We start from the raw sequence: 25,134 nt of genomic DNA, 5'->3' as shown, positions 1-25,134 counted from the left end.
TATAAAAAGGATATCGTGAGCTTATTGGGCCACAAAAATATGCATTCAATTTTTGGCCCGTATTTAACGACAGCAATGTAAACTTAAATCTATTTATTTGACATATTTGCCCTCTTAAAGAATGATGTTGACTTAAGATACAAGTTGAAATACGTGTACGTTATGAGGAAAAGGCAAAAAACTACAGCGTTTATAATTGGTGTCATTTACAATCAAAAGAAAAAACAGAAATGCATGGTTTTGTCCTTGGGTACACCATGCTATTATATATATATAGGTTATTATTGCAGAATTAAAAAGTAATTTTAATACAGTACTTGCCTAAGAACCATCAAACAACAAATCGTACCTTAGGCAATATATTCTTGATGTATATGGGACAGTGTCCCCCCGTGGGGTTATCTCTCGTGGTTATAGTGAATCCCAGACCCTTTTCTCCCTTCACTAGCGACACATTAACGCCCTGCGCTGTACTGGGCTTACTGGGACTGACGGGCACGTCCATTCCTGATATTGCTCGTTCACTGGGTCGCACTGAAACGTATACGTAACTTGATAGTAAAAAGACTTCATGCAATGTTGACATTGTCATTACGGCTTTACGTTTAATTATATAAAAACCATCTTTTAATATAATAGTTTTTACCTTCAGGGAGTAAATCCAAGGGTCTTTCTTGCACATGATTCACATTGACTACGTTATTTACACCGGTTACCCATCGCAGCATATCTTCAACCCTGAAACATTGAACAATTATTAATTATACATATGTATGTATAGCAGTGTTGACCTAGTGGCTTCAGCGTGCGACTCTCATCCCTGAGGTCGTAGGTTCGATCCCCGGCTGTGCACCAATGGATTTTCTTTCTATGTGCGCATTTAACAGTAGCTCGAACGATGAAAAAAAACATCGTGAGAAAACCGGCTTGCCTTAGACCCAAAAAGTCGACGGTGTGTGTCAGGCACAGAGGACTGATCACCAACTACTATTCAATTCACAAACGATCATGAAACAGAAAAAGAAATCTGAGGCCCAGACCTAAAAGGTTGTAACGCCATTGATTCATTTTTTAACTATACTTATGTATATATATGCACAAATTGGTCTTCAGTTTAGAGTAATATCTTCGTTCTTTAACTCTTCTATTCCGTAATCATTGTAATACATGACAGAAATTCCTGCTTTGTTATGTTCTTTATAGCAAGTGTGTAATTTGCATTCTGTAACAACATTATATTTGTCGGTAACTGAACCTAGCATGTGATAGGCCACACAACTGAGAAAAAAATACCGTAGTGAAGAATGTGTTTAAAACTCTCTTTCGAGATTTCTCTCTCTTCAGTCGGTAGCTCATGTCCGAGCATCGTGGCCAGTAAGGAAACATCTGGAGCGGAAATCTGTTTCTACCGGTTTCTGTCCAGCGCCTCTCTTATAGCAGTGTATAGTTTTGAGCATGATGAGTCTTTCAATTCATCGGTCCATCTGGTTGGTTGGCCACGTAATCTTTTTCCCTATGTGTTACCAACCACGATCAGTTTGTCCAAGGTTTCATCGCCTCTGCGCATTGTATGGCCGAAATAAGATACAATTCGCTGTCGGCAATGGTAGACAGGCAAGTTATGGACTCGCCTGTGGAGTTGGGTTAGCATCGATTTATGAATGGATGTCTAAATTGTATTATATTGGTACATAACCTATTTGCTAAAGATAGATTGTAATACAATTCTGAATATGGAAGATTTGATGTTACCTGTTATTTTGTTGTTCGATAGCAGTGTCCTGCCCTAACGGATCACGTCTCGCATCTCTTGGCAAACTCTTACTGCCATAGATCTGCACCCGTTCTGCCGCCTCCATCCATACGCCACTCCTGAATTTTATAAGGCTTGGTCAAAAATTTGAAATACAATATATAAATACTCGGTGGATATCTCCAGCAACTTCATGGACCTACTAAAAATGGGTGTCCCATAGGCTCGTTTGCCCTATTATGTTCAGTTCGTTTTAGGAACCTTGCGGTGGTAACTATTTGGCATTATTATTTTTGTCTTTACAGTGTATATATCCATGCGACATCTTCAATACAAAAAGTCCTCGTGTATTGTGTGCTCGATGTGCCTACTTGATTGTAAGGAAGTTGCGTGGATCTGGTTAGCACTGCGCCTTCTTAAGTTCTCATGATATTTTCGCACATGTATATCCTATCTATAACATATTTCCATAAGTATCTAATTAGATACTTTAATTAAATCTACGTAATGTAATCGTTCTACAAACGCGTTTAGCGTTCTATTGAGTGAAACCTCTCGTGTTGCAAATGAGTTTTTATTGATTAACGGTAATTTCTTTCCCATTAAAGGCTTAGAATAAGTGTTTAGGCCCTAATTAGGTAATTCATCTCGTTATCTACTAATTAATATAAAAAATATACCAGACTCACCCTGGCCCAGAAAACTGCATGGACAATCTGTTGGTCTGTCGCTGGAAGTGTGAATGTTTGTCGGGATGAGGGGGCTCTGGTCGGTGGTCATCACGACACACTACTGCCGCTGACCAGCGTTTTGTTTGGTCGGTTTCCTGATTTTTTTACATATTTATATGAAAATCAACAAAAAATATTATAGGTATTACTTATATTATATACGGCCCAAGAGTCTCGAGTCCCAAGGGAACCAAATCAAAGTCGTATGAAACACTCTTATACTTATTTTTCATTTAATATTACATTTAATTTAGTACATGAAACTTGTTAAGTATTAATTCTAGGGTTCGAACAATCTTGATTAAAATTAAAATAATACTTAGAATCATCGTTTATCAGAGAATAAGGACTTATTAAAGCTCTAATTATCTAATAAATCATTTAACTACTTAATAAATTGAAATTCATTTGTTAATTTTGTTTTATCCAATGTATATAATTCGATATCAATAAATTGTTATAACTGTTTTCATTTTTATCATCTCAGTTGTAAAACAAACAGAAGTTTACCCTAACGAAATTAAAATAAACAATCTAAATAGAAAAAGTATTTTTATAACTATATTATACTCCTCACTTTCGCTTCTTTTAGTATAATAAAATGTATTACTGTACTAAATACCTGTCTCTGTGGAGGAAGAGTATCCTGGTGTAAGGTGGGTTCGCTGCCTCGTCGCACCTGCAGGCCATTGGCGCCATCTTCTAAGTCAGCAGCGCCGACTTCCACACAAGAATCTGCGTTCGGAACCCGCATGTCGCCCACACCGCCTCCTCCCTAAAATATAAAATTGAAAACATATTTAGAGATTTATTTTTAAGACAAACTATTTTCACATGTCAATGTGATCAAAGGTCGGATTTATAAAGCAAACGGAGACATTTAAGATTTATTGATGACATGACAACTCCAGTTATACCTATTGGGAAATATGCACCTGAAATTATGAATACGTTGTTGTAACACATATTCGTATATATATAGTGTTGTCATATAACTTATTATAACAATGTGCTTCACAGTTCAGATTATATGGATTCTTAGTAAATACTTTCTAATGAAATTAAATTCATTCATTAAAATTGGTATGTACACTTTCAGCAGTGAGAGCAGTGTTCGCCTAGTGGCTTCAACGTGCGACTCCCATTCCCGAGGCCGTAGGTTTGATCGTCGGCTGTACACCAATGAATTTTCATTCTATTTGCGCATTTAACGGTTTCGCGGTGAAGTAACACATCGTGAGAAAACCGTAGACGCAAGTCAATGTCGAGTGTAAGGCACATGAAGCTGATCACATACTTACGATAAAAAAAAGCTGAGGCCCAGACCTAAAAATGTTGTAGCACCGCTGATTTATTATATGTGATATTATTGTATTTATATGAATGATAATATTTATATAGCCAAGTTTTTAGTCCGTCGGTTGGATCGTCAAGTCCTGACGCCGAAAATATATGTATTTTCGACCCCATCACCCACTGGTAAAACAACCTGTGTAGATTCCCCCTCTAGGCGTGCATATTATATACTCAAATGCAAATGCAAATTATATATTATATCAAACTCAAAATAATTATATTCATATAGGTAAACAATTACACTTATGATCGTCAGAAAAGGAGTTAAGTTGATTCTAAATTTACATTAAGAATCCTGTTCGCAAGTCAAGGGCGTACAGCGGGCAAGAAGAACTGGCAAAAAACTTTCCGCTTCTCTTTTCAATCGCTAATTTTTGAGTCATACAAACTTGAGCAAATCAATCCCAAGGATTATCATATAAATAATCGTCAGATTTATAAAAAAAAACTTTATTGATTAATTTACGTTTAACGAGGGCTTTATTTATTGATAATTCTCTAATTTCGCTTGGGAGTTTATACAATTTCCATGTAAGGAGTGGTTTATCTCAATTTAGTTCTGTTTCGAGTATTATACTGGTGAAAGTCACCATTTGTTTTAAAATCGTTTCAATTTTTATGTACGTACATATATATACAAAATAAAAGATACAATTAGAATAATTACAGTAGCTGTCATGTTTACCGTTCACAAATCTAGTTAGCCCAGTTCAAGTCCGTCATAGAAACTCTGGGGTTCTGTGCATGGACAATTTGTCACACATACGTACCTATACGTATATATTTGAGATACAATGAGTTTTAAAGATTATGTCATAGCTAGTAAATATATCGAATGTAAATAGGGCGTTCTCTTTCCGAAGTTAACGAAAATACAATTTCATAATTACATACCGGCGTAAAATTACTGCACCGTAACTAAATACAAAATTGAGTACTTGCAACTTTTTTGTTTATTTGAATACAAATACAGAATGAATGTCGAGACGGAATACGGAACCAATGTTAAATTGATATGTCATGTGCGAGTCACAATTGCCTCGTGAATAAAAACAATACTGTTATAATCGGTTTTTATTTTAAAACAATAGATAGACAAAAATTAACGTTAACTAACATACATGGTTTACATGTAAGAATTGTAACCATGTCAACACGTTACTATCTTAGTCTATGTTTTTTAAGTTTGATAGTTACTGTGTCATGTTATATACTAAGTATAAGTCACAAATATTAGGTACATACATATGGCATTGGCGTTTTGTACGCGAGGAACATGAAGTAGATATTTTTTTAAGTAATCTGTTGGAGCAAGGTCTGGGTCTAGCGTTGTCGTGAAGCAGCAGCGGTCTAAAGAGATTGACCAGCCCTGGTTGTTTAGCAGCTAGATCTTCCATCCTGGTTTGCAGTTACTGACAATAGACTACCAGACAATATATATCTGCCGTAATCGTTTGGCCAGATGTAAGAAAGTTTTAGTGAACAACTCCGGCACTAGTTTACCAAACGCTCAGAAGTAACTTTTTCGGTTGCTTTTCGCTTGGGGTACGATTTAGCTGTTCGGGCTGTGTTGAACACTTTGCAATGCGCGCTTCTGATTATCATACAGGATCCACTTTTCATCACAGGTAAATTCGATTTTTAATAACTACATTATTGTGCCGGTTGAGTAACTTGGCACTTTAATGCTGGCAGCATTTCCTCGCTGTATTGCGATACTTATTATTATGACTATATAGGTTAAGAACATTTTAAGTACTACTACTACTATATATTATAGATTAAGAGACCTTTTTTAAGTGTCCGTTGATTGAACTGATAAGAGTCTTGCTTCAAGTCCGTTATTATACTGTAAGAAATAGTATTTTTGTCTTTTTCTATTACAGTGTAGTTTTTTACTTTGTATTGTTTTGTACATGTAAAAAGTTACCGCATTGGAGTTATTTGTAATGATAGCTTTCATTGTAAAATTGATAAATAAAATATATTTGCTTTATTTTTCATTATAACATCAAACAAAACAGTTCGCTTCTTTTATATATTTCAAAATACAGCAAGAAAAACTCTGTTAATAAGAATATTTACCAGGTCCCGTCATTTTGCCCTCCTAAAACCTATATAAGTGAGAATCAATTTTCAAAAGTGAGATTGATACTTGTTATTTATTAATGATTCTTAAATTTCGAGAGACTCTTATTTAATTCAAACTTAATGTGCGTCTGTTCTTGTTTTCTATAGTTTTATAGATCTCTATATGTGTTACAAACCCCTTCCATGACTGTCACCTAAAAACTCGGGTAAGTGAGAAGCGGTCCCTTGAGCTCTCTCACTTATCCAGGTTTGACTGTATAACGTTATCCATTAAATTATTTAATGATCACGTATCATTTGGTAATTGACATTGAATAACTTATTTGGGATTATAGTCTATCTTTAATATTCTGTGTAATCAGTATTAGGTATTGTGCAAGGTTTGTGTCGCGAACAATTAAGTTACGGAACATACAAGCCCGGTGTCTTATTAAGTTACTTGTTGAGATAAGACGTTTTGATTATTAACCGTTTTATAAAGGTAAACCAGCCGTATAATTAAATCGAACTAATCAAAATGCGTCAATAATGAAACCTAGCTTATCCTAGTCATACGAATTTAAATTAGCTACAAGTTCCGATATAACAAGTTAAAAAAAGGTGTACCAAACAGGTTTTTGACAAGACAGTACCTTTTAATTACATAGTAATTTACTAAATGTTTAAAATATTAGAAAAAAACCGTTTTTAGTTCTTAAAGCGTACTTATACTTGCTTTTTGTATCAGTACAGTGTGTGTCAACCACTAAGCCATAAACAGTAGTCAGTAGAAATTTAATTGTACTAAAATTCACACTTACTGGCATATATTTCTTTATATAACATCCAGAAAAGCATGCACCCATTCCAAAGAACGCACACAAACACTCCCGAAATTAACTTATGTTCTCTAAGTGTACACATAACGATTAATGACAAAAAATGTGTCAAGCAAGATGAAAAATGCTAATTTATGAATCTCACGTTTGTACAAGTCTTAACATGTCATAGAATTTGCCTTGCGTTTTTCCGCTTTTGTTCCTAATTAAAAATATTTTTTATAGTCTGAAGGACGGAGCCCTGTCTTTTGGACGAAATATCGAAATCAAAATCGTGTCCGTCAAGAATAACTTAAGTGATATAAAAATTATTAAATAAATATATAATCATATTATAATCTAACATTACGATTGGTGTCATGCAGAAATAATTAGAATTATTTTTATTTTTCCATAAACGCGCCTTTTTATATGTTGTATAATTAATTCGTAATTACCTATTATGACATTGTCTCTTTCTCTCATGAACTCGGTCGCCACAATAGATTAGCAGGCATTTATATTTTAAAAAGTTTTGGAAATAAAAATAGCCTTGTAACGAAGAGATAATGCAGCATTATATTGGCGTTAGAGTTTTTTCAATTCATCCAGTAATTTAACGTATATTCGTTACAAACCTACAAACGTACTTTATAGTATTAGTATGATGAGATTGAAATTACAAAATCTTACCCGGAACATGTCAGGGGAGGCGGTGCCTGCCGAAGATCCACTGGCACCATCTGCTTGTGCTGCTCGAGGCTGTGGTGCCTGGTTTGTGCACTCTGCAGTGAGGGTTTCACGGTCATCTGCCACGTCACACACCCGGTCATCCGGGTCTAGTATACCACCGGAACTGGCCCGCAGCGCTCTCACACCAACCCATGTTTCAGGTCCCTGTAAATCGAAATTGATTTGTTAATAATAATAAAGTCTATAAGAGTAACATTTTAATATAATATAGAAATAAATTTATCTATAATATAAAAACCAGTTAAACGATTATTTATAATGATTCGAACAGACTTATTATAGATATATTTTAGCGAGACAAAACATAAGTTACTAACTAATTTACGCACAAAGAAGAATTTGTGTATGAGATCTTAATTTTAAAACGTATACTATTTTTAATAGAAATACCTTTATTATGCATAAATAAACCTATAAAGAATATCTTTGCAAAAATGTATAAAGCTCATTATGTTCAGAGCCCATAGAAATGTGATCGGTCGTTCCCACGCAATGCTTTCAATCGAGAACTGTATTGAGCATTGATATTTACAAAGCAGTTTTGTCTCTTGCCTTTTGTGCGCGATGAGGCTTTTCGTGTCAAGTTATCGTGATGTTCGCATCATATTAATATATAGTTATTAAGGTTAAATACTAAGCAAAATGTAATGGACGACCGACTCCGTCGTCTTCAAGATGTATAAGGAAATACATACATCTTAAATAACATTTACCCAAGTGACAGTTCTCTTCTGCTTGTCATTGTTAGCAGCTATCTGCGTACGCTTTTTGCGTCTCGGAGGCGGCACAGGCTGTTCATCCTCCATCATTACGTAAGCACATTGTCACAAAACGTTAATCTTTGCATCAGTTTCTCGCACTTTTAATGAAAAAAAACTGGGAAATGACGCATTGTTTTGCACTAACTGCTATTGAGAGTTTGAATAGGTATATTTAATCGTGTTAGACAACTATTAAATGTAAGAAGTGTTTGTGCCAGGTCAATGGCGCGAAAAAGCCTTGGCCTTCGCGCACTATTGACCAAACACACACCATACGTTATGGAATTGCCTCGAGCCCCAGTTTTGGAGTAGGTCACGGCAAATTCCAGACGATGTTCATCTGACAAATGACCGCGCCTTCGATTCGGGACAAAAGAGTAATCAAAACGTAATCGAGTAGAGAGAATCCGTGCGGCACGACTTACGGTGCGTACATTATGGATTCCACGAACGCATTCAAGCGTATCAGATGAAATCAAAAGATCACGCGAGCTTCCGAGAAGGTGGAAATACGATACGAAGTTCAAAAATTGACATAACAAACTTCCTGAGTATTTGTGTGTTCGACACGAATCCGATAATTGATATCATGGAAATGAAGTTGGTGAACACGTAGACCTAACACGTACTCAGATAAGATTCGCTGCTATTATCTACGGCGACTAATTTGTCGATGACCATCCATAGTGAGAAACAACGGAAATGCACACCTTAAAGGTGGCCAAAGGGTGCCCATTGAATATGTAATGATTTCAATTGCGTCAAAGATTAACCAAAACAGAACTTTTACCATTAAGGAGGATTTTTACGTTCTATTAGAAGAACTGAGGCTGTAATTTCTTAAAAGCAAATGCATGTTTTCGTTAAGTTGACCGGGTCTAAGCAAAAGCGTCTTCAATCTATGTCAATTGTCAACAAAATGCTATTTCAAAATAACTTATTCTTGAAATTCAAGGCTGTATTGCAATTGCACCTGTTGAAATCTGTATTAATAACCGCAATACACTAATAACGTCACACAACTGTAGCTACGCCCCCTATTGATTAATTCGATAAAAACATATATTAAAATTCACTTTGTCGTCACGGTGGTTATTGTTTATTGACATTTAATACAAAAACGTCGCACGATTACTACCGCGGCGCGAACACAACTGAACTCTGAAGTTATTATACAATACGCCAAGTAAAACGTGCAAATTACATTGATAACAGTTGGTTATTTCCTTCATATTAAAAACGTTGAGTTTATTAGAGCGAAGGCAAGGTTACAGTTAGTTAAGCTATTTTACTAGATTTTTGTATCCATAAATATTGTATAAACCTTTATAATTGTTTGAAGTCCTGTTAGCGAAGGGTTCGTTGATTAAAGTTAAAGTCAAATCAATCATTTATTTCAAAAGGCCACTTTTTAAAGTCAATATAACAAGTTGAAAATATTAAAAAAATATCCCTAGTTGACCCTTCTAAAAGGTATATATATAGGTTATATTATAGGTTTCATATTGAGAAGAATGGTTACTTATTCTTTAAAATAGTTTTAGAACCAATCAATCTTGAACCCAGGAAATCATCAGCTTCCAATGAAATGAGGTGCATTCGTCCGTATACGTCTGTTTATTAATCAGACATGTTGATTTGTTGATCGGTTTTGATGTACGAGCTACAAAGTGTGGAGAAATCTATTGAATATATTACCTCAGTATCGGATGTCACACGCTTAACCACAAACTTAAAACAGTACTAATATTACGTCTTGTTAGCAAATCCGCAAGTAATCGCTATTGTCAAGCATCATAATCATTATACGATTGCTATAATAAACCATCAGGCATTTAGAATTTCAAATACGTGTCAAGACCGAAGCATGTCTGGACTTTGATGGCCCTTTGGGACAATTACCTCCTGAATATATAATATTGCTTTCAGGGCCGTGTTACGCAAATTTTGTTAATATCCATTTATATAACTATTGCTTCATAATACGTCTCTACAAAACGATACGAATCTTGTCTACTCACATAACACATAATTATGAATATATATATTAACTTGTCCAAAGCTACAGAACTACACTTGTAGCTAAACAAAACAGCTTAAGGGGGTTTAAATTTAGATGATTAATAATATACTTTATTAATTGTTACATAAAACAACATTATCTTTATTTAAGGTTCTGGCGGATCGTTGATGTCATTGTTAATTAGAATTACAAATTAAACTAATTGAACGACAGGGAGTCGTATGTGTAACAATTTTTTTTTGTGTAAAATGAAAATACTGTACGTACGAAGTAATTACAGTTCCTCTAGTTATTTAACTGGAATCTGCATTATCAACTAATATAACCTCATTTGCCTATTGTTACATTGAAAAAAAGTATAAGGGTAAGAGCTGCGGAACTACCGCTTAGCATAAGTTTCTTAAGTGGATATGGGATTTGGGCATACAGAAGTCTCGACTCTTGATCTGACACAAAGAAGAAACTGGTCATGTAACTCCTATATCTACCTGTTATTATTACCTGTTATGTGTATATGCATCTTTTTACTTCGGAATTCTAAAAATAAAAAGGTCAATAAAATTCGAAGTGACCACTTCAGGGTGAAAATGAAGATAACCGCCCCACGCCTCATAGCTAAAAGTTATATTGCAACTGACTGACTGACTGAGTGGTGGGGACCTCCAGTTAAAATAAACGTGGGTAGACCACAAAAGTGATGGGCTACCTTAGTTTCTGGAGAGAATTGGATGGAGCTAACAACAGATTCAACTGGAAACTTCAGAAGGAGGCCTTTGCCCAAAAGGGGTACTGACACAAAGAAACGGAAATAACAATAACTAACGTAGACTAAGTCTATAATAACAAAACTAACACGCATTTTATATGTAATTTTAACAGTATATAAGTATACATAAGGCTTAATTTAGACTAAAAGACAGACAGTTCGTCCTTGACTTCAAATAATAACACACCATGGTGTTGTAAAGCTTTTTAAATAAACCAGATCGTTCAGATCTAGCAGTAAAATGCACCGAAGCGCTCGTTTTGGTTTTTCTTCACTGTGAGCTATATTATAAATATTCAGAACTGATAGTTTTCACAGACCACACCCACAACTGTTATCTGTATTATCAATAATTTTGTTATTGGTCAACTTAGAACATCGTTATGGAATGTGACATACATATAACAAAATATTGTTTCCTTTATTCAAAAGTCCAATTGCGCTCTTATTTTTTTACTATAATAGCAGGCAAACGGTACCTGATGTTAAGTGATACCACCGTCCACTCACAACTCACATAGCCAGAAGGCTAGCAAGTGCGTTGCCGGTCTTTTATGAATTGGGACGCTTACTACCAATTCGAATTGATTCAGAAATACTTCAGAACGACGGACGTCGAGGTGACACGGATGGTATAATGTGCGTATAGATATTATAATAAACAAAGTAGCACTTGTAATTAGTATAATTAAGTACTATTTATTTCTGTTAACTTTTTGTATTATATTTACAGAAAATTTTAGAAAGGTGTCCCATCTTTTGTACAACATTATTTCTTTGAAGTCCCTGTTATGTCCATTTGTACAATTTTTCCAGTGTTATACCTGTCATAGCCATACCTTGGACAATAAGGTCATGAATATATTGTTGCAAGGACGGGCAGCATTAAAGCCTAATATGAAGGTACGATGAAATTTCACCGTGACCTTTCAACATCTGTGTGATCGATCCTGATGATTTTATTTTTTTACCATTGAAAAGACCGACTATTACAATTTAGTACGTGTGATACTCTTAATATAGACGTATATAAGAAGAATTAGTAAAATAATTAATGATATTATGAAGTAATGATATTTTATCGTCATTAGTTTCTTTAACTTTAATAAATCTCGTTTTGTGTTAAATGAATTCGTTAAAATGTTATTTTCTAAATATTTTTTGTAAATATATCAAAGATTTTTCTTCACTCGCCAATATAATTAAGGTAACTTAATGAGCTGCTTTCTAACGTTACAATGGAGCTGTGAAAGTTCCAACCATAGCATTTGATGTTCTATGTAAACAAAGTGTGGAAAATAAGCCATAAAAATGCTAATCTGTTGTATAATTAAAAAAGCTGTGACACGATTATTAACTTGAAATATTAAGAAATAATTTTACTTAGTATTTGCCCTAGTTAATTGAAAAATTATTGTTATATTTTATTAATATATAATAATCAACTAGCTGGTATACTTGGCAGAGCCGGGAATCACTATAGTTCTAAATACAGATTATGGTGCAGCAGACAGGAATTAATAACTTTTGTATTAAAGTCGTATCCGACAGTGCGTCTGTGCTGATGGCGTTAGTAAGCAAAAAGACTAACAGTAAATTGATATTGGAATGTCACGATGCACTGGAGGCAATAACCCTGACAAACATAGTTACCCTGCAGTGGATTAAGGGACACAGTGGATCTCTTGGCAACAACTCTTGGTCACAAGGTGCGGACTGCAGACAGTCCAAAATGGCTCTGCCAGCAGTCAACCTGCAACTTACTAAACAAACTTCTAAACTTGAACAGAATCAATCTAAAAACAATGAGGTCGCTCCGTGAAATCTGCGAAGTACCCAGGAGTCTTCTGTGCTTTTGGAAGGAGTAATGCTGGATTAGTTAGCCAGGACTTTACGCACAATGGACCTACTGCGAGTCTGATAACACGGTCTTAGCGTTTATAGCGTATTAAAAGCCTTCCTCTATAAATGGCCTATCCAGAAAAAAAAAATCAATTAAAACTAGTATTTCATCAACTGCACGTTCAATCAAATTCCTCAACATACAACCGAGTTAAGACATTGAATAATCTTACATAATAAATACAACGAGTAAATACTAATTCTAAAATTAAAATTCTACTGTGCAGTTAATCTCGACTATTTACCTTGTGACGATAACGTAACAAATCAGCAGTCATGGAAGTCACGAAACAGAAAGTCAAGTAGATTTATTCATAGACGTAATTGGCAACGTTTTGCTTTCAAACACGAGGTAAAAAATCTATGGATATACGACAAATTTTAAGTTTTGTTGGTGGTTTTATTGATATAAGTCGTCAAACAATATGATTCAATATTTTAACAGCTTTAACACTTGGAATGTGTATTAAACCGCTCATTGGCCAGTTATTTTACACAATTGCAATTAACCATAATACTGTAGGATTCAGAATCGATATGAGTATGACTCTCGTGTGTCAAAATCAAATACATTTTTGACATACGGAAGTCTCCTATTACTAGACTACTAGTTCTCACCCATAGAGACTAATCAAAACTTATAACTAGTCAGCGCGAGGTCTATACATAGTAAAAATATAGAACGCATACAATAATAACAAGATAATATACTTTGAATTTTCGTGAATTGTTATGACATCATCAAGATGTCTGTGTTCTGAGAGCTTTGTGTTAATTGTGTTTTACAATGCATTGAAATTGGTTTTTGTAAGAGACTTCATTTGGCGGTCATAACCGGAAGGAAAGACTCTTTGATCTTAGATTTAAACTTAATATGACTATATAACCATAGTTTAATAACTAGTTTCAGATCTAAATAAAAGTGTGAACTAAATTCCATTACCCTGACAACTTCCTTAGCCATCAAATTCTTCTGGAGCTTTTGTACGGGATACGTTTGTCTCCAACCGAAAAGCCTCACCAGCTTATCAGCCACATCCTCACATCTCGGTGGATCCTTCATTGCACTTATCACTCACACATTTGTCACAAGTTTATTTGTATGTTCACGTGAATTTACAAGGTAAAACTAATTGTGAATACCGTTCGGATCAGCAGACAGGCAAAAACTGAAAGTATGCGACGTAAAGAGTGGCCTCTAGTTATCGTTTGTTATCTGTAAACCTAATTTTAGACAAATTAGGTGTAGGTTCTATTACAGGTGTGATAAGATTATAAGTACGTAATAAATTTTAGTTATGTATTTGAAATTAGAATTTCCTTAATGGAAATATTCTACAAATATCGCTTTAAAAGCTTTATTAATAAGTAAAAGATGAGAGGCTAAGTCCTTTGCACATAATGCACTATTTGGCCTGCCAGTGGAGGTCAATCATACAAAAACATGTGTCTAATAATCATTTCTAAAAATTAAGACATAAATAAAAATATGTGTAATGCAGCACACTTATTTATCTTTATCTCAAAATGGTTTAAATGAGGTTTAACTGATTTTCGATAGCCCTACATCTTGGAGCTTTACCCATTATTCACATAAAAAATAAATTACTTTTTAGTAGACACAGTAAGTTTTCGTGTAACGCGATTTCCGTCCCCAATATAACACGGTATTTCTTTGCAATAACGCGGAGATTTTTAAGTTATATATCTGTAGTCATTTATATGATTTGTCAAGTCCATAATTAATTTTGCATACCTTTGCACCTGTTACAATAGTGTTGTTATAAAATTTAACGAAATAAATTTAGTAAATTCGTGTTCCTAATTTATAAATTGTTCAAAAAAACGCTCTTACGAGAATACTCCTTAAACGCGATTTCCTATAACGCAGACCGCGTTATATGGGGGTTCTGTTTCAAAGTTTCTAATTAAGCTTCAGTTCAAAATACCCATTTCTAACATGGAAGGGTGTTCGGATGTCAAGATAGAAATGCTAACTTTCAAGTCATGCTTTCCGGTCTGCAACACGTGTAAATAGACCGAAGGTTTACTATTTCATTATCGTATTACAGTTATAAGGTAAAAACTGTTAATAATAAATATTATATATTAATGTTTGGTTATTTTGAACTATGGGTCTGCGAATATTTTAATTTGTTAATAAGATATGTGGCACTTAAACATTTTCAGGTCTGGGCCTAAGATTTCTATATCTTATGATCATTCTAATATAAGTAGGTGATCAGCCTCCTGTGCCTGACACACGTCGACTTTTTGGGTCTAACGCAAGCCGGTTTCCTCACGATGTTTTCCTTCTCCGTTCGAGCGAATGTTAAGAGCACATAGAAAAAAAGCCTACGACGTCAGGGTTGAGAGTCGCACGCAGAAACCACTAGGCTAACACTGTGTAATTAATATACCAAAATTTATAAAGCTATCCCATACAACCAAAACCTTAGTAGCATTTACAATACAATTAAAATACCTGTATCTCTCTATTTGTCAACTGTTTCCCTGCTTTTATCCTTCTTTAATTGCCTTGTCCCTGAATTATTATCGGACTTTGGGTTTTTTGTTTAAATATTCCAACCGCGTCAACTTAGACACGGCGGCTTATAATTATTTAGTAAAGAAAATTCTGACAAATCGTTGACTTTGTAATTAGCAATTAGTATGTACTATTTAAAATTCAATTAGTACTGTACACACTATGTGAATGTTTAATTATGTTCGAATAGATATATATGTATACTCAAAATCATTAACAATATCGATCTTTAGTATATTTTAAGCATGTTTTATAGCTTAATTGTAAGGCGCTTAAAAGTTCTTTCATCTAATTAAATCCGATAAAAACAACTCGCGTTTGTCACGACTTTTGCAAATATTATTTCTATATAAAATCGTATTAAGTAAATATCATAGAATGGTATATCTGGACTTTTTAATGTTTCTGCAGATACACTACAAAAGTTATTTTATTAAACTTCATTGCAAAAAATCAAAAAAGCCGTCCTAATAGCATCATTATCGCTTCAAATGCTTCTATGTATAAATATACATAGATAGAGGCTGGCATTGTTCTATTAATTTTACTACATTTAAACAATTGTCGATTAAGCGTACCACGGTACATTGCTAAATCCATTCATTTTGTGATAAGCTATTGTTAAGAGATCTCAATGCAGAAAATGGGTACAAATGTATTTCATTCGCTATTTTAATGGAAATAACAAAACGTACTTATAATTATGTAAGTACGATTAAGATATAGGATTTCGCGTATAACGACGATGAAGGGACCTCTAATTTCGTCGTTATATCCAGAAGTCGTTACAGGCATTGGTTGAGATAAAGACACGTACATGTGTATAATTTATATTAATTTATTATTGAACACATAGTGATTCACTGGTACATTTAAAAATAGCTCAGAATATCACTTTGAAACTGACCCCTAAATTTAACTTCAAAACGTAAACGCTTACCTTCCTACTTAGCTGATATCTATAAACTGAAGGTTATATATATCTGTGTAAATGTAAACAAAAGAAAAGAAAAAAAAATATTTGTGACTTTGGCGGCTGACTCCGGTCTACAATATCTGCATGGGATTTCTAGGTTTTTAATTTTTTTTTTATTAAAAACAGTTGCTACTCCCGAACGTAGCGTTACATCCAAAGTCGCTATAGCCACGTGGTTTTTGTACTAATGTATGCTTTAAATTCAAGGGATTAGATATTATATCGTCGTTATAGCTAAATTGTCGCTACAACGAAGGTCATAAATGAACTCCAGTGTACGTATAATACTATAAATGTTGCAAATTCTACTGATTGTAACAATAGTGATAACTTATCTAGAATATTGTGACATTTACAACTGAATTAATTCCCTAGTACTTCAAACTACAAGTAAGGGTATGATTCAGAAGGCCATATAAAAGCCACTTCACCACTCCCACATCAGGCATCCCTAAGATGTCCTAACCGCGACATCTAACTAAATTAACCTAATATGTCGTAGTAGAAATTATATAATGAATAAAAAAGCCAGAAAATTACAATGAATCAATGTAAAATTGTCTATAATGAGCCCTTGTTCGATGCATTTCATCATGAGATCTAGGTATGTATGTCAGTTATTATGTATATAACACGATCTATAGATTACAATGCCAGTGGTAATGATAGTTCAAGATTTTCTAGCCTCGATAGATCTTCATTATATATAAATTAGGTCTTGTTTTAAGCTATATTAAAAATATAAAATTTTGAATCGGTGAATAATTTACTAACGTTCAGGTTTCTCTCTGAGCGAATCAGAACTATTAATGGCCGATTAGTCAACAAAGTGTTAAACATACGAAATTCTTGCAGTTTTGGAAGATCGTGAGGTTCTGATGGGTAAAAATGTTTAATCAAAAATGTAAATTAAATAGTTATTTTGATCAAGAGAGGTTTTTAGATCCTAATCCAATCTTATAAAGAAAGTCGGTTTGTTACGCTTTCACGCCTTAAAATAGTTGATCATAAATATGATTTAAAAAATATCACTTTGTAAGGACATTTCAAACAATAACTACGATTTTTAACATTATTTTTTATCTTTGAAATGTTCGCTGATAGCCATATATTCTACTTGTCCTTACAAAGTCTCTCAATACATCTCACAATCTCTTAATAAATAAAGACATAAATATATATAGGTATTATATAATATTGTCTAACATACAACATATGGTAGAGGTACTAGGAGCATTTTGCATTATAATCATGTTATAATTTTTTTCTTGTCGTGTCTACTTAGGAACGGATTGTATTGTATATGTAAGTGTCTGTGTTATTCTTATTTTATGGTGCAAATAATAAAGATTAAGATAGACTACAATATTATTAGAAAGTACTCTAAACCAAAAAGGCGAGAAAGTTTAAAAAACAGCAACCTTTTTTGATATTAAATGACGTAGAAATTGTGAATGTTTTTAACCAAATAATTTATGTGTAAAGTATGACATAATGTTAATAAACCGGTAGTGTATATGTTGTATCTTTTAAAGGTGATAACTGGATGAGAGGAATAGCAGTGCATGCCTAATTAGAAGCGTTATGGTTAAATAGGAAGCTACTTGGCTTTGTGCACAGGGAGTAAAAGTATTGAAATTCGATTCCCAGCAAATAATTGTTGACGCAGGGTTTTTTCTCTTTTGGAGATACTATATCCACTTCAGTCAGAATGTATCTTAATTAGAATAAATTCTTTTCCAAGGGCCACTTTTACACTAAGTTCACGAAAATTAAGGCGTGAAATCGATCTGAAATTAAGTAAGCCCGTTCCTATTTCCGACTGCACTTACAAAATACTTTGACAATCATAAAAACGTTCTCTTTTTGAAATTCGTACATAAACTTTCACAGTACATTTAAATTTCGAATTCCTTGTAAATTCACTTCACAAATTCTCCTTATTTATAAAGGTACGAAGATGTAAACACGAAACCGAAGGCTGCGCGGCAAGCAACTGGCTTTGCTTTACATCGCGTGCGCAGGACCGCAGCTGAGTCGCGGGAGGGGGGGTTCCACTCCCCTCGACGAGGTAACCGACCCATTGTAACGTGTAAACAATCGTACCACCTGACACCGTTTGCAAGTAAGCGCTTCAATTGCAAGCCTAGTACAGGAAATGCACAAATTCAAATATATAGAATTTTTTAACTTAAAAACAGTAAACAGTAAAACTCAACAGTGATTGTATGACCTGCTGCCACCAATTTAAAAATAAATTAATTTGTGTGCTACTCCTAATAACATCCGAACTTGGCCAATGTACATTTAAACTAAACTTATTTACAAAAGCAATTACAAATCGTCTGCAAACGATGGCAATGGCCATAACCGTCAAAACAAGACAGATAATAACATTTAAATTTTAATAGCTATTGGATTCTTATCATGTGAGTCCAGTCAGGGATACCATTTCACCTCGTTCTTTAATTCCAGTTATATATATATATATATATATATATATCGTTGAAGTAGGTCAGGGAGGACATTTGATCTTGCCACTTCGCTTGATGAAGTAGTTCCGAACCAATTCGACTTCAAGAAAAGAGCGACCAATTCTTACTTACAATTAAGGGGACATCGAGGCAGGATAATAATTTCCATCCGTATCACCTCGACGTCAGTCGTTCTTCAACTGAGCGTTTTTAAGTACATTTTTGCCACGCACCACAACTATGTGGTGCTGCCCACTGAAGTATTTCCGAACCAATTCGACTTAGGGTTATTCAAGAAAAGAGAGTACAGAGAGGGTAAAAGGGCAAGGCCCATGGGTGGTGGTATCAATTATCATCATAACCTCCTGCCCGTTTGCCCCCTATTCTATAAAAGAAGTTCGTGCGTACAAAGTACACATGTCAGAAGCGAAACTTCTTTGTAAATTAACTATTACTAAGATAAAAGCCCCAATAGATGATCATGTACCAGTATATGATTTGTATCAATGTATTTGTATATATATATATATTCACTATATCTATATAAATATTTACTGCACAATACGTTATGCGACACAATTACTATCTAGAGTTCTAATGTGTCACTACTAAACGAATACATCAACCAATAGCGTGTATTTATTCTCGATGTCCCTTTCTCACTCTCTCTCCCTTTTCTTTGACAAAAACGCTGCGCATCTTCGTGACGTTTCCGTCAAAATTTTACCCTCATGCGCAACAATCCTATACCGCTTCTAACAAAATATCCACCAACGAAGTGCTCGCTGATGAATATGGTAAATAATTCAGGAATTATTAAAACCTGTGTAAAGCTATGGTCTAGTAATTTGATTGGGGCTGCAGGATAAGGAGTGGGGTCAATGCCGTACGAGGTGGCGGACCGAGACGTAAGTGCACTGAGCGGAAACTATACTATATCCTGACTCAACCTATTTTCTCATAATTAAAGGGTCGCAACGAGGCGTTGTATCGCTTTTCAATTATTTAGGATCATCACATTTAAAACTTGGAATTGGTAACCTGAAGTGAGTCGCTATTGTCTCTATATTTTTTGGTTAGTAGTTTTATGGGCTATTTCTAAATGATAGATAAAGAAATGTCGAGTGACATTGCATTATTTAATGTCTTTATCAATGACCGATTATAATTGTATGATAATGAAAATTGCAGCTGATTTTGTAATATAAGATAGAGCAAGAGAATAAGAGAACTGCTATACTAATATATAACTCACTACTAGCCCCGGTATTTTTCTATATTCGCAATGTGAGAATTGTCTTTGACTGAAGTCGAAGATGTGTGACTGAAATGATCAATAAAACAGCAGTTTTCTTAGGCCGTTATTTTACGGAGTTGTTGAATTGTTTCATTAGTAATGCGCAATTGTGTTATAGCGCCATCTCGTATCTAGGCGTGAAACTTCTATGTAGCGTATTAAATAGTCTTTAACAATGGCTTAAATAATTTTGACAACCACACTGCCTTTTCTAAATGCTATATTTATTTATTGATAGTTTCTTATATTATAACTAATTCTTCAACATGTTTCTCCGACTGTACAGTGTACATGGAAACTTTGTTTATAGTAGTTTGATTGATTCTTACCTAGATGGCACTAGTAGCATAACCATTATTATTAAGTTTTCGATTCTGATATTATTTTGGACGATATTATTATGCTTTGGGAGTTTAAGGTAAGGTTTCAGATATAAAAATAAGCAAACGTATGTTATAAGTTTGTTTATAATGACTATGTTATGTGTTATAGTTTCGTTGGAGTAAAATTTGCTGTGCAGTACTAAAGAGAACTCTCCCTCGTTAGTGTTAAACATTTCACATATTATAAATATTCTCAAATTATAAACTACAATTTTTCGTGTGGTTTGTTAATGACCAAGCAGCGAAATACATTATTAATAATATGAATGGCATAGAATATCTTTTTTTAGATATATAATGTAACGTTTTAAAAATAGTTTTCGATACTCTACTTTTAAACTTTATTCTAAAAAAAGGTTATAAAAATCACGTAAAATACACTTAACTTTACACATAACAAACATTGAAACCCAAAAAGTGCCAGGTATACTGGTGACGTGACACACTAGCCTACCTATTTGTATTAACCCTTATAGGATTAGTAACTAGGGTAGAAAAATTAAATAAAAAACTTTGTTTATTTGAAAAAAGTTTGCAAAGGTCTTTGCTTCAAGTTAACAGTGATTAAAAAAACCAGTGGCCCTACAAGTTTCTTAGCCTCAGATTTCTGTATCTGTTACATGATCTTTTATGAATCTAATGGGCAAGTAGGTGATCAGCCTCCTATGCCTGACACACGCGATCGACTTTTCGGATCTAAGGCAAGCAGGTTTCCTCACGATGTTTTTCCTTCACAGTACGAGCGAATGTTATATGCGCACATAGACATAAAGTCCATTGGTGCACAGCCGGGGATCGAACCTACGACCTCAATGATGAGAGTCGCACGCTGAAGGCACTAGGCCAACACTGCTCTAGGTATTAAATAAGATCAGAGTTATATGACTAATTCTATGTTTATAAATACAAAAACAATGTTATAGTAGAAAATTGTGTTTATATTTGAGATACTACAGTTGATCTCAAAGGCGATTATATAAAAAATCGATTTCTACGTTCTAGAAACTATGTAAGGTCGTGAACAATGGGTGCACTTGGAAAAGTTCTTGTGAACTGTGGAAAAATATCCAACATATAGAATGATACAAGTCTAAGTCATATTTATAGTTTAACTAAAATAAACCCGTAGGTCCTAGATACAGATACCAACGTACCTATAAATTTATTATAAAGCAGACCTTACAGGCTGGAGAACATTACAAAATATATTTTTTTTCTCTTCTCTTTATTTAACGATTTTAACCTGGTTTAAAAACGGTTTAGCCACAGATGACGTAAATATGATTTGGCACTAATATTCATAAAAGAGTCTTAGTGCTAAATCTGACTCCCATTGTAGTGCTTGTTCTTTCGTTGACAACTGAACCTCTGCGATAAAGGTGCCTTTTCCACAGCATTAAAAATCAATACTGGCTTATCTTTATATAATATAATATAATAACTGGCTTATCTAATACCTTTGCTACAAGTTAATTATTAGTTTTACTTTAATTCAAAATAAGAAAATGTTTTTTGATTACAATTTTTGATTAAAACTTCAAAGGTTTGTACGTAGTTTTAAGACTGATTCATTGGACTACTTTGTATATAAAGTGAAATCAAGAATTAAATCGTTCTACAAATTACCGAATAGAAAACTTTCATTTTTGATATTGGTTATTTTGGGAAATGCTTAATAACTTTACCATTTTAATACAGTCTTTATAACCGTTCAAACACCGTTATATACTATACAATTTTGTTTTGCGTAGTGCATCTTGCACTAATGTGGGGACTAGTGTCTGTAAGAAAAACATTTTTTGAGCGGATTGAAGCCTATGTATGTAAAAACTTATAATTATTTACATAATTCTAAATTTTAATTTTTTTCCGACATTTCGCGTACTTTTCAGCGTACATGCGTTGTACATGCGTAAACAAAATACAACTTGAAATTGATTTAGTCAAACCAAGCAAGTAGCAACCAAACCTACCGTGCCTACCAAATCGTAAAAGCTAATGTTACGGTGACTATCGAACTAAGGGACTCCAGTACATAGCTGAGTGTAATAAAATGATAGGCTTGAAATGCAAAATATACCAATTTTAAGTATCTTTAATTGTTTATGAAACGAAACAAATTTCGCAAATTCGCCATTTTCACGTATGAGTTAAAGTATTTAAATGTAGAATATAATAACAAGTAAAACCACTTTCGTTAAAACGGAAACTCGCTACCGGAAAGCGGGTAATTGTATCTTTCGTTTATTTTTTCATGTGTTACAATTTATAGGGTGACCAGCGAAGGATGTCGGACCCGTGGGAGAAACCGAGAGTTATTTCTACTATTGCATTACGTAGAAATTTACAGGAAAAAAAACAGGGCTATTACTTTCTTTGTGCTCGGACCGGATACAATAATGTCTTTGGTTTACGTGAATATATACTATAATAAATCACAGATTAATTGGGAATTAAAGGTTGTGTTAATTATTCCTTATATTTATTGTCTTTATAACAAAGTTTTATCATTATAATTACTACTATTATAATTATATTAGATTATATTATCCAGACAACCAAGGCAGTCTAACCTAAGGAAGTGGTAATGATGATGATGCTGCAGGCGTATTTATTGATAATAAATAAAATAAATAAATCAGTAAATCTTTCTGTGCAGGCCCTCAGATTTCTGTTTCATGATCATTTGTAAATCGAATAGGCATAGGTAGGTAGGTAATCACCTCCTATAACTGACACAGGCCTTCGACTTTTAGGGTCTAAGGCAAGCCTTTTCTCATGATGTTTTCCTTCACGGTTCGAGCGAATCTTAAATGCACATAGAAAGTCAGCCAAGGATGGAACCTATGACCACAGCGATGAGAGTCGAACGCTGACGCCACTTGGCCAACACTAGTCTATAATTTATTGATAAGTGTGTAAAAATAAAATAACACCTACACCGCTTTATGAATATATTGGCGTTTTGTATGGGAGGAACAAAAAGCAGATTTTTTGTAAATGAAATATATTTAATTAACAAAAGTATGTACCCTTGCTATCTATGCACTTTTGTCATCTTATCGTAGTTCATTGATCCCTGTAAAAAAACCGTTCGGACAGGTATCAATAAAATTTTTGAAGGCGGTTATGCACCGCCCCAAAAAAATGTAAACGGTAAAACGCAATGAATCATGGTTTTCGAAAAACAAATGCATGAGTAAATTGCTGTCAAAAATTGAATTTGAAATTTCTAACTAAAGAGGAGATATTTGAGGTCAAAGTGACCAGTACGACAAACGCCAATTTCCAACAAAAAAATGTATGTAAGGACCTATATATTTAAGCAAACCCGTATCTATCACTTCAAAACTGTTAACATATCTCATTCGCACGAATTTCGTTTCCAAAATATTTGAACTATTTATGCAATTGATAATTTGTGTTTACATTATCATATCAAAGTGGGTTACATTACTGATAACAAATGAATACGCATACGAATACGTGTGAACTTTTTATATTATCTCAGATTTCTGGTAACTAGCGCGATAGTTTTATACATATAAAAATCCTAATGAACTATTAACCATCATATTGTTTTTATCTATTCAAGTACAAAGTACATTAAGGAATTTTCAGTCATTTCTTTCGCATCTGATGACAAAATTGAGTCCCTAAATTCCGCAGTGTCGTAGTGGGTCCTGCAATACATATTGTTGTACTTGAATAAATGGTGTTTTCGACTGTCATTAATTTTTTCCATTCTTTTTTTAATGTAATAGGAGGCAAACGGGCAGGAGGCTCACCTGGACACTCACATTGCAAGAAGGCTCGAAAGCCTAGTTCAAGAATTTGTACGCTCTTTTCTTGAAGGACCCTAAGTCGCATTGGTTCGGAAATACCTCAGCGGGGAGCTGTTTCCACACAATGGAGCGGCAGAAATTGCCTTAAGAAATGCTCAGTTGTGGAACAGCAGACGTCGAGGTGATACGGATGGTATTTTGTATTTTTCTTTCTTTTTGTGAACAATATGGAGTAAAGAAACCCATGCGACATCTTCAATACAAAGAGTCCCTTCGTGTGTTGTGTGCTATTCTGAGGAAGTTGAATCTGTTTTTGCTGTGCTTTCCTAAGCTCTCATGTCATTTTGCACACATGTATATCCTTTTATTATAGAATATATATTTTATACATATTTTCATAATAGTTTGATTGTCCTCATTTTGACTTCTTGTTTGAGAGCATAAATTTAATTTAAAAAACAACCGACAATTTTAAATCTAGATTTTAAAGTGCTACAAACAGATCTGTTAAAAACTAGTTATGTAGAAACGTTCAAGTCCAAACCATTAATCATTAAAAAGACCTGGCCACAGGTAAGCAGGTAATTTCACAATGTTTTCAATTCTGGCTTTGTTCCCGCTGTTAAGTTTTGAAACACAATGTGGTGTTTATATTATAATATGCAAGTGGAAATTGTTCTACGCAGACAAAACAATTTTATTTCGTGTTCTTGGATACTAAAGGCTTACGGGATACTA

General features: G+C 34.0%; 1 protein-coding gene across 15 annotated transcripts in view; it reads right to left on the bottom strand.

Annotated features, from left to right (window-relative positions):
• The window catches only part of LOC123718798 (partitioning defective 3 homolog), a 59,162-nt gene that overhangs the window by 20,211 nt on the left and 13,817 nt on the right, over window positions 1-25,134 (bottom strand). For 6 of the 15 annotated variants that reach the window (XM_045675670.1, XM_045675701.1, XM_045675774.1 and 3 more), the window contains exons 2-7: window positions 7,422-7,625; window positions 3,107-3,259; window positions 2,443-2,579; window positions 1,753-1,872; window positions 647-738; window positions 350-534 (exon numbers count right to left, since the gene is read on the bottom strand). In XM_045675670.1, coding sequence (XP_045531626.1) covers window positions 350-534; window positions 647-738; window positions 1,753-1,872; window positions 2,443-2,579; window positions 3,107-3,259; window positions 7,422-7,625 — 891 coding nt within the window. Of the gene's footprint in view, window positions 1-349; window positions 535-646; window positions 739-1,752; window positions 1,873-2,442; window positions 2,580-3,106; window positions 3,260-7,421; window positions 7,626-8,194; window positions 8,390-8,667; window positions 9,379-13,876; window positions 14,326-18,336; window positions 18,428-25,134 lie in introns of those variants that run through there. The other 9 variants (XM_045675681.1, XM_045675793.1, XM_045675785.1 and 6 more) reach the window with 7 other exon arrangements.

This window comes from Pieris brassicae, chromosome 2 (assembly GCF_905147105.1).
Source record: "Pieris brassicae chromosome 2, ilPieBrab1.1, whole genome shotgun sequence".
NCBI classification, from domain to species: domain Eukaryota; kingdom Metazoa; phylum Arthropoda; class Insecta; order Lepidoptera; family Pieridae; genus Pieris; species Pieris brassicae.
This window is presented reverse-complemented; position numbering and strand designations above follow the sequence as displayed.